The sequence below is a fragment of the Poecilia reticulata genome, linkage group LG19 (assembly GCF_000633615.1).
Source record: "Poecilia reticulata strain Guanapo linkage group LG19, Guppy_female_1.0+MT, whole genome shotgun sequence".
Classification (NCBI taxonomy): Eukaryota; Metazoa; Chordata; class Actinopteri; order Cyprinodontiformes; family Poeciliidae; genus Poecilia; species Poecilia reticulata.
Genome location: NC_024349.1, coordinates 23,737,485 through 23,748,690, shown reverse-complemented (window position 1 = coordinate 23,748,690; position 11,206 = coordinate 23,737,485). Strand labels below are relative to the sequence as shown.

At 38.7% G+C, this 11,206-nt stretch overlaps 1 protein-coding gene across 2 annotated transcripts in view; it reads left to right on the top strand.

Annotated features, from left to right (window-relative positions):
- The first annotated feature begins 2,080 nt into the window (after positions 1–2,080).
- antxr1c (ANTXR cell adhesion molecule 1c) overlaps positions 2,081–11,206 on the top strand; it is a 29,726-nt gene continuing 20,600 nt past the window's right edge. The window contains exons 1-10 of one of the 2 annotated variants that reach the window (XM_008437920.2): positions 2,081–2,193; positions 3,297–3,368; positions 5,282–5,363; positions 5,486–5,516; positions 5,600–5,673; positions 5,792–5,860; positions 6,907–6,987; positions 7,594–7,654; positions 9,879–9,977; positions 10,638–10,707. In XM_008437920.2, coding sequence (XP_008436142.1) covers positions 2,081–2,193; positions 3,297–3,368; positions 5,282–5,363; positions 5,486–5,516; positions 5,600–5,673; positions 5,792–5,860; positions 6,907–6,987; positions 7,594–7,654; positions 9,879–9,977; positions 10,638–10,707 — 752 coding nt within the window. The remainder of the gene's footprint in view (positions 2,194–3,296; positions 3,369–5,281; positions 5,364–5,485; positions 5,517–5,599; positions 5,674–5,791; positions 5,861–6,906; positions 6,988–7,593; positions 7,655–9,878; positions 9,978–10,637; positions 10,708–11,206) is intronic. The other variant, XM_008437921.2, reaches the window with a different exon arrangement.

Sequence of the window (11,206 nt, the reverse complement as noted above, 5' to 3'; positions counted from 1 at the left end):
GGAAATCTTATATTTACGATGCTTAATTCCAGCCTGGTTTCCAGCTTACTGCTTCTGGCTTCAAACTCTTATCTCCTTGTTTTCCTCTTTAAAGGTGAACATTCTGGTTAACATAAAGTTTTATGGTTGTGACTTCATTACACAGCAATCCTAGCACTACAGACACAAACGCTGCTCTTGAAAAAACATCTGTAGAACTTTCTTAGCAAGCCTTAATGCAGTCCGTCAAAGTTGTATGTCAGGCCGACCATTGCCACAGCCTCAATTTGACTTTAAGAGGTAAAATCGATTTTAAGAAGATGTTTGTCGTTTTTGCTATTGTGAATCTTAGGAAGGTAAACTCATATGTAACTGTTGTAAAGGTGAAGTCACAAAGCTCCAGTTTAAGAACGTTTTTGTTCACTTTTGTGCAGACTTAATGTTTAATTTGAAAAGGAAGCAAAGAAGGTAAATAATGAAAGCAGAGGCAATTAAAAAAAAAACATAAGGGAATTTGAAATAAAAAGTAACATGTCATCTGCATAAAGAGAAACCAAATGTGAAGCAAATATGAATGCTCTGAATGTGCTCACATCTTTGGAGGGATATTACAAGAGGTTCAATGACTAAAACAACTTAGCATGGTCCTAGTTTAGTCTGAAACATTTAGATTTTTTAAATTATTGGTGTAAAATAATCAAAATGGGATTGATGTTCTATTTCACACGTGTTCTTTCACAAGAACACACTCTGGCATGTAGTCTGAAAGTGTGTTAACAGTTTTACTTTCTAACAAAGCAGTTCTGCTTAGCTAAACTTTGCTTAATGTGGTTACGTAAGCTACTCTCTACACAGCCTAACGCCTTATTTTCTTTCACTCTTCGAATTTGGTCGCTTTGTTTGTTTCACAACTCTTAATCTCTCTGCCTCATTAGTTTGCTAACAGGTGGTCCGTTTGCTAGCACGGCTGAATCCCCTTCCTGTAAGGCTCTCAGGTAATAAAAGTGCTGCAAACTGACAGAGCTAGTCTGGACAGAGGAAATGTAGGCCGCCTCACAGGGAGACGTTTCGTAACAGTCCAGGTTTATAGAAGCTTTCCTGGGGAGACTAGCTCCTATTTACTCAGCCTCCAGGCGCCTTTTTGGTGATAAAGGGAGCTGCTAAATTAGACCCTAGATTTAACCACTTGCCTCTTTTCTCTATGTTTAGCTGGAAGCTAATGTGGTTCACGCTAATTATGATGCTACACAAGATTTCCTTGTGTACTTAAGCAGCTAAAATTCACAGTTGATATTGTTTCTTTTAAAGTCTAGTGACAGCTAGCTTACTTTTGTAGCTGTTATAGTGTTATGTTTTGTCAGTCATAGCCGCTAAATGTTTGATAAAATGTAATGACTAAGTCAAATTCATTTGTTGTTAGCTGCATTAATGCAAGTTGGAACTTTACTCCTGTACTGGAACTACACTCTCATCAACAAGTCAAAAAACAAGCAACTTCGCTAGTTGTTGTGCTAAGTGACGTGGCAAACTAGTTGTAGTGATAAATCGACATCAAAGGTTGTGTCGTTTGTTGTTTTTTTCTTTTGCATTTTTCAGCATTCAAAGACTAAAGGTACATTTTCACAAACAGGTTGTCTTGAACTATGTGTGGCAATAAGTTATCAAGATACAATCAAATATTTCTGCAACCTTTGCTATGTTTTACAAACATGGCGACCATATTGGATTTGACATTGGGGTCGCTCTGTGACCTCCAACTTTCCGACATGGAATTTTTGACAACTTGTACAAAGAAAAGGAAGCCATAACAATAGTTTGACTTAAAGTAGAATATTTGACCATTGTGTTTCTCCTTGCATATTTCCAGCTTGTTCTTTACACTGTGGATGTTTTGGGCCTCAGTTGCTCTTGGCCAGCCACGCTGTAATTTTCCTGTTTAAACGCTTCGCCATATGGAGCTCAGTATGTCTGTTCGATGGCTTAAAGGGAACTATTTTTGTGGTTCCCAGTGCTGCTTTGGTAAGACACATCTTACAATAGTATGAGGTAGTTGTGGAGTATATGGAAGTTATCGCCTACGTAGAGATACAGAAAAAACTTTATGATGTTTCTCACATTCATTTGCGCTCTCCCGTTCTGCAGGTCTGGCAGTGTGATGGGCCACTGGAATGAAATCTTTGAATTCGTGAAGAACTTGGCAGAGAAGTTTAAAAGGTAAGAGATTCTTCACAAGCATGTCTGCAATCGTATAGTCTTGTTAAAGTAAGCCGGCAGAGAAGCATTAAACAGGATTTATTAAGTGGGTAGCTAATGTGTAAAACCTCATTGTTGGTGTCCTGACAGCTTCTGAATTCCTGGTTAAAGAATCTATTGTTACAGGAAAACAAAACCTTATATCTCCAACACCAGCAGATAAATACAGACCAATTCAAAAGCAATCAGTACACACCTCTTGTTGGTTTGGTTGCTTTCAGACACTGGAGGTTTTTGGGCCTTAAATACAATAAGCAGTATTGGGTTTATATCCTAACTTTTGTCTAAAAATTCTGTTCAATGAATTCAACTTGTTTGTGTTCAATAAATTATTTAATAAATTTAAATTCACACATTAAAAACAAGCCGTACAGATTTTGGACTGTCTTTTTTTCTTTTTTTTTTTTTTTCCTGCTTCGTTTTTGACAAATACTACCTCCTCGTTTCTCCTCGGCTGAAGGATCCGTTTAGAGCACAGATCTGTTCTTCCCCCAAAGTTTTCATCTTTAAATAAACATGACGGAGAAGCACGAACAACAACAATCCTTTAGCTTGCCGTCTGTCATAAACAATACCGCGTCCACCTCAGAGGCTTGGAATCTATCTGCAAAACTTTCCCCAAACAGACTTCATCTACAAATAAACACAAATTCACATGTTGAGATTCTGTGACATAGTTTTCATATCAAAACTAGATCACTGCCTGTCACTGCCTGGGGTTTGGTTCCTGCCCTCTGGTACAACTCTGTCCATGTTATCATTGTATTCCTGTATATTCATAGTGACTTGCACAATTATGCTCCTTAAAATTTTTCATGTTTTGTCCCATTCCAACCGCAAATGTCAGACCACGCCTAATTTGTAAATAGAGCTTTTAATTCCAGTATAAATCCAGCAGTTCTGCAAAAACAGGTCTGTTTGAGGAAAGCAGCAAGAAAACACATGAATCTTTCTGTCGGTGACATCATACTCAGATTATTGGCACGGTTTGTTCCACAGCTAACTGCTTTGTGTGTTTATATATTCTAACGTTTTGTTTTTTTCTCTTCCCTTCCCTGTTCCAGTCCCATGCTGAGGATGTCCTTCATAACATTCAGCTCCAAAGCATTCACCATCATGAAGCTAACAGAAAACAGGTGATTTTACTTGGCTCTAACTTCTCTAACTATTTTAATAGAAATTAATTTACTGGGACTAACTGTAACTGTTATATAAAAGCAATTAAAAGCAGATTGTGTTGTTATTTGTGTCCATTGCTGAGGACGTCGTTTCCTTTTTCACATGCTGGCACAATGTGAGGTTTTAATTAAAGATCTCTGAGATGTCAAAATACTAGAGGAGGAGCAGAAATCCCCCCTTTTTAAAAAAAAACCCCATGAATTTACCCCTCCCTCAGATGGATAAACTAGGTCATTTATATTTTCTACCCTGTTCTTTTTTCCCTACTACTTCCTTTATTTTGAAGGTCAGCTCTACAACTTGAACTCATCAGAAAATCCCCTCTATTAAGCTGTAGGTCACCAAACGCAGATGACCGATTGATGGCAGATTTCACTCCCAAACTCCGTCATTGTCCCCAGTTTGTGTGGACAGTTTGTGCTGATCCCTCGACCCTTACAGTGTTTGCGGTGAACTCGTCCAGGTTGTTAAAACATCGAACCGCACAAAGAGGCTGAAGTAATATTATAGCTAGCCAGTGGTTAAACTTGCCAGTTAAAAATCATGCTGTATTTCCTCTACGGTAAAACTCCACGATCAGCTCCAAAATCACATCTGGTTCGTTTTTATGTGAGTCTTTAAAGTTCAATTTAATTTTTTTTTTATGGAAAACATTTTTTTTCTACAAAGTTTGCTGCTAGTGAAGGTTAAAGCACTAAAGCTTTTACATGCTATAACATGTGGCACAGTGTGTAAAGTTACACACTCAAAATTTAAAAGGGATTCTTTTGTCTATCTTGCTAGGTGGTTGCTTTAACATTTAGCTAAATGTCTCAATAGGTGTAGCTAAATATTTAGGTAAATGTCTCAATAGGTGTAGCTAAATATTTAGGTAAATGTCTAAATTGTTAGACGAAGTGGAACTATATATGTTGCAAACAAGTGACGGTGAAAACTGCCTCAAAAATGTCAGAAAATATTGCTGTTAATTTTTTACAAAGACCAAATTTTCCAATTCTCTACCACATTTTACCAACTGATTGCAATTGATTTGACATACAGATTATATGTGCCAACTATGCTTTCTTAAAGAAGTCACTTAAGAATCAGCCTTTGCTTACAAAGTCCCACTACGACAAAAAATTAACATCAGTACCATGTATATGCAGTAAATTAACAGTTTTCAATTAATATTACATGCTCTACAGTATTATTGTTGCTGTGTAATACTTCTGGATGCTGCAATCTCTATCCAGCTCTCCTGATAGCAACAGATATTTAATTTCAAGCAGATTTTCTGCCTAGCACTCATTAAAATTGAGTTAACGTGCTAGTATTAGCTTAGCAGCAAGACTGTAAATGCATTGAAATGACTTGTTGATGATTAATTGAAAGTTAGTCAACAAATTGAAAAAAAGTTGGAAAAAATACCTAGTTTTTTTTTCCAGACTGTAAGAATATTATAATATACTTTTGATCGCTCCCAGACGTCTGGCATCCTCTGCCTATCGGAAGAGTACAGATAAACATCTGTACTCGATCGATTGATTGTGACAGTATAAAGGTATAATAAATCTATTCTGTTTTTAGATTTAAAAAATGGTATCCACAATACAATTCTACTAGGCATCTGCATGACAACGCTTCTTGTTTAAAAAATACTGGCTATGCAAAGCGGGGCCACAAGGATCTTTGTGGGGGCCACAGGAATACCTGATAAATACACTTAGATCATTTAACAAACCAATCATTTCCAAAATAAAATTTAAATGATTTCTAGTTGCAAAAGCAAGAAACTGCAGGCAAAAAAAGACAGAATATTTAACTATTTCACAGGGAAAGTATATTATTAACTTTACTATTTGACCCCAGCTGTTTTTCTGCTCTACAGAGTGGCTATCCAAAAGGGCCTGAATTCTCTGAGGAAAGAGAAACCTGGTGGGGATACTCTGATGGACCTGGGGCTGAAGAGTGTAAGCAGGCATTGTAACACACACATTAAAACGCACAATAACTAATTGAGGACAAATTAAAAGCTTTTTAGGACTGCCTGCTAAAATCTCCTCTAACAAAGAACATGTCTGTCCGGTTAAAGGCAAACGACCAGATACGCAAGGAAAACTTTGGTGAGTAGCTGACATCCTCAGTGTCATCATACATTTCTGCAGTTTACTTTGAATCTTATGACTTTTTTGCTTATATCTTTCAGGGACAGCCAGTGTGATCATCGCTTTGACAGATGGTGACCTGCAAGAGCAGCAGCTCTTCGATGCACAACAGCAGGTAAGAAATCCGTACTCTGTCTAATATCCAACTATCCTCAATCAGGAACTACCACAAAGAGCTCACCTAGAGGAGGAGTTCTGTCCTCACATGATTTTTATCTGTACTCTTCCGATAGGCAGAGGATGCCAGACGTCTGGGAGCGATCGTGTACTGTGTTGGTGTCAAAGACTTTAATGAAACACAGGTAAGGAAGTTGTAAGGCAAAGCTCTCCTCTAAATTGACTCCAACATAAAAAGAAAATTAGAATAGCAAGCAGTTGTGAAGGGGTCCAAGCCTCCCTTAGCAGTCCAAACCCGGGCACATTTCTCTGGTCTCAACCAGGTGGACTTAATACATCATTGGCCAAAACAAACCCATACCAGCCACTGAAGTAGCATAGGAACTCTTTAATCAGCTTTATAGACTCAGCACTTCATAAATTGGGGAGAAAAAAAAGAAGTACAATACAGAACTTTTTTCTGTATTGAATCTACCTTCTTCTACCTTCTTCTGAGTCAAGAAGGTAGATTAAAATATATTACTTGAGAAATGTGTCTTTGGACTTGAGAGTTTTTCTGTTTTCCTGAGTTTTTCCTAACGGTATCTTTCGATGCTTGAAAAAGCCTTTTACGGTGGGGTGCTTTTACTGCCTCCTACTTCTCAGCCAGCACTGAGCTAAGAAGTAGTTTCAACTAATAGGACTTTCCACTGAGAACGGTAGCTACGATAATTTATTAGATTTGCAGCAGTTGCTTAAATAAAAAAGAAAAGGAAAATTTCCCAAATCTAATCAGATGTTCTAAGTTTAGTACAAGTTATATTTTTTGTGCCTCTAAATAAAAAAAATCATAACCACCAAGCATTATTATGTAATACAGTTTTGTTTGCAAATAAAAGCACAAGTTCCAACAATAGGTGCAAATTTATTTCAATAGTTGAAAGAAATCCAGACAGTATTGGACTTTAGACCATAAATTTAGTTTTGATACAATAATTTATGGTTTTGAGGATATAGCTACAATTGTTGCTATAGCTTCTTCTACTGATGAACAACAGTAAATCAGTGAGAAGATTTGTAGATTCTGTATTGATGTTCGATTAACAAACCAGTGTAGGTTTGTTATAAATATTGATTTTCTGAGGAAGTGTCTGTTTTTGAAGTTTTTTTTTCTTAAAAAGTAATTTTCTTCATTGTTCATCGCTTTCCTCTTTGCATGTTCTTTTTTGTCTTTCTCTCTCACCAACTCTAGCTGGCCACCATTGCGGACACCATAGAACACGTGTTTCCTGTGCTAGGAGGGTTCCTTGCCCTTAGGGGTGTCATCGACTCGGTAACCTAACTCCTCTCTACTGTAAAAGTCTACTGAACGTCCAACTGTGACACTGAGAATTCAGACATCTAGGGGGTGGGGGGTAAAAGAACAGTCAGAGGAGAAGTTGAACACCTTAGGGTGTTCCTTGGTCACCCTAAGGAACAGAGGAACAGTCTCTGGTGGCTGCAAATCCTCCTGGAACAGGGGTACAAGGGGCACCCCTGCTCTAGGAGGGAGCAGGGGTACCTGGGGTACCCTAGGGGTACAAGAAGAGTCAAAGATGGAGGCAAACCCTCCTGGTGCCCCTATAGGCATACAAGAACACTCTAGTGGAGGCGATGCCATCTGGGTCACCCTAAGGAGCAAAGGAACAGTGTCTGGGGCGTTGAATCTTTTGGGATCCCTCAGGAAACACTGGAGCCTAATGTAGGTTGGCAATATCTTAAGGAGGTGATTTAGCTTTGACCGCCACCCCCCACCCAGGGCTTTGGATACTTAAGACATGACAAATTTTGCTTTAGTGCCAAAACAGCTTTCAAGAGCTCTATAAAAGCCATTAAATTTCGCAAGCACATTACAATTATTTTGTGTGTTCCTAAATCACTGCTGCCTTTACTTTTTCAGATTATCAAGAAATCCTGTATTGAAATATTGGCAGCAGAGCCGTCAAGTGTGTGTGCAGGAGGTGGGTAATTGGAAAAACACACTCTCAGAAAGGCATACACACAATAAATGGGTCTCTCTCGAGTCTTTGAGACAAATGCCATCATTGAATTCACCCATGAACTACGGTCATTTCAATAGGAAGCATTTTGGTTTGGCTTCCTTCTTTTATGACTATCCCAGACTGAAAAATGACCACATGCAGCCTGACGGGTCACTTACCGGAAATCTGCTTTGATGGGGGACTACAGCAGGAGTAACATCACTGGGTCACATTAAATGAAATGACCGTGAGAACAGCGCTGCAGTTACAGGAGATTAACTGGGGATGAAATCTACAGTAGACATCCTTCAGTGTAATACCAACTGAGAGAACGTAAAACCATTATTGAAAAATAAGTCGGATAATAAATAGCTCAAATGAACAGATGAAAACCAGGGTTAATGATATGTGTAAGGGTAAAAGCAGAGGAGCTGTCTGTTTTTTGCATCTGCTTCTGTTTTGTATTCCATGAAACAGGGAATTACCAAACCATTTAATAATTAGCCAAGGGAAATTTATTTCGTTTCCCGTCCCATAATGTTAGCTTCCTTTAACGTTGTTATACTGGATCACATGTGATTTGTGCTTCTTCTCTAAGAAAACATGCCTTTTTTCCTTGCCTCATTCATTCCGCTACTGTTTTTGTCCTTCCTCCTCCAATATGGTCATTAAAATATAAGAATATGCAAAGATTCCCCCAGAAAACTTGCTAAGCCCGGAGGTTGGGCGCTAGGGCAGTCATTCATCCAGTGGCCCGTCATGTTTTTGAGTTAAAAAATGTTTAAAGTTGACAGGAAATTTGAAAATATCACTTGATAATTATGTGTTATTGAAAAATTGGAAGATTAATACCTGAACACCAACTATAAAACCTTAAAAAATATTTACATTTTAAAAAGACTTGAATAAATAAGCAATGCTTAGCCTGGTGGGGGCACAGGTAAAGCCTGGTGGCCCGCCAGGCTTATAATACACTGGGGAAATCCCTGAGTATGTCAGGGATTTCCTCTGACATACCCTACATATTAGGGTAGTCACAATAGTAAAATTTCCAACATAACACTCGATGCAGCTTGTTATATCTCATCAATCTTTTTACAAAGGGTTTTCTCTGACAAAGATGAAAAGTGTAACCAGTTAAAGTACGACGACATTTTCAGTACTGTTATCTGGAAAAGCTAAAGTGGTTTTTAAAGCGTGAGGAATGTTGTTGTATTCACACAGCTCATCCCCAGTTAAATAACGTTGCAGACGGCCACTGTCTTCCATTTAACAGATTTTCAGCCCATTCTCTCTGATGATAGAAAGTCAATATGATGTGACTTTCTATTGGAACGTTCAACTGTTTGTGATTTGCCACTAGATTGTAAACCGATTCTCTATTTGGGAAAGGGGCGGGGCAAATGGTTGTGCCACTAATTTTGCACTTTGCATGTACTCTGGTGTATGATTTCTCCCTCTGCAGAGATATTTCTAACTTTCTAACTAAGACTATATACGGCAGCTAATTTTGGATTAGCACTCTGGTTTTGGCATCATGGATTATCAGGGTGTTTTTTTTTCTTTACTACAGTAGTTCTTACAATGCAAACAGCAGTCCACTTCAGGAAAGGTTGTTCTTAAAATGTAAACGCTGCTTTTTACAGTGTAAAACAAGGATTTGTTCCATGCTAATGTGTTCCACAGCAGCCCTGTTCAGATTGTGTGTTTCTGGTAACTTTGCATCATTTTGGTGGCCTACTACTGACGGCAGGGAAGGCTGCAGATGGTTCAGATTAGTTGCTACAATTGGATGGGTACACCATTTGTTAACGTTTAGTCATTTTACTATCAGCCACATTAGCCTCTAGCCTCTACTGGATAAGAAGCAGGTATATGATTCATTAAGATTCTTTGCTATTTTCTATCCATACTTAGCCATCTAGCTACTGTTTAAATAATGTTTTTTTTATACCTTTGAAGTTGTAGATACAGAAGTTTTACTCGCCTGTTTAAACCCCTCTCAAACATTAAAGCGTACCCGTCGTCTTGTCCTGGTTGTGCTTTTGCCTCTTTCACTACAGATGGCTCTCCTTGAAAAATGCTTGCCATGTTACTGGAGCTGATTGCCTGTGTTTTGTTTATTTGTGTCTACCTTAGTGAGTCATATTTTGTGAAATCTTTCATATCATAAAAGTGACAAACGTGTTGTTTGTGCAACCAGAGACATTTCAAGTCGTGGTGAGAGGAAACGGATTCCTCCATGCAAGAAACATCGACCAGGTGCTCTGCAGCTTCAAAATCAACGATACCATCACAGTCAGTGAGTAGACCCACTCTGGGCTTGTTGGAGGGATTTTTTTATAAACAGAACGGTCAGAAACAAAGTTCAGCTGGTTTTCTACAATATATCTGTCCATTTCTACATCACTGAGTAGCAAAAGGTAAAGTACTGAAAATAAAACAGCTACATTGATCTACATTTACAAGTCAACATTCTCATCTTCCAAAAAGATTCGCATGAACACAGCGATGGTGTTCATGTCTCCTGAGATATTTAACTTTTGGTTAAATTATAACCACAGAATTTAGTGGATTTTATTAGGATTCTATGTGTTATACCAACATGTATTTGTATTCAGCCCCTTTTACTCTCATACCCCTAAATAAAGTGCAAGCAGTTGCCTTCAGAAGTCACCTACTTAGTAAATGGAGTAAGCTACAAGTGCAAATCTATCAAGACATAGCAACAGATATGACCAGTAACTCTGGAGGGGCTGAAGAGAGACATGCTTCTCAGGTGAAAGACACACTGCACATCACCTTCAACACCTACTAACTCCTACTGTAAAACGGTGGTGGCAGCTTCATGCTCCTTTACAGGCCATTTGTGGTTGTAATGTGAATAGGGTTAGTTAGTGTGTTCAATGAGTGTGAATACCTTTACAGGAAACTAATTTCTTCTTGTGTTTCTGCCCTTTAGATGAAAAGCCTGCTGGTGTAGAAAACACATTCTTACTGTGTCCAGCTCCTGTCATCGATGAGGTTGGAAAGTAGGTGTCTCTTTCTCTTTTTATAGCTTCATGAACTCTTACGGTTTGCATTATAAAGGGGATGTTTCTTAGACAGATCGCATTATGCACACTGTACTCCTTGTATAAAGCCAGGGGAACATGTGGGAGTGTTCATGTGCATCAGAAATCTGCCATACATTAGCTGTTTTTATTATCTCTATCTGAAGTCATACTCCTATTCTCTAGTTCCTAGAATAGTTCTAGGAAAATATAAAAGGCGGTGCAGCTGTGCCAGCTCACGCCGGGGACGAAGCCTTCGTGCGTTTGTCCTGAGCAGTAAAAAAACGAGAGCAGATTCCTCTTTGTGTGGCACCAACAGGAACCGGCGGATCTGGACGGCAAAACTTGCAAATCTCACGAAATGTCTCGGCTGACGTCTCGCCAGTTCTTTTGGGCAGGAAAAGTTGCTGCAGTCGCTGACTTTTCCAGCCAAGTAAAGAACTCTTAAACACTCTGCGTGGTATTTGTAAAGAGCCAA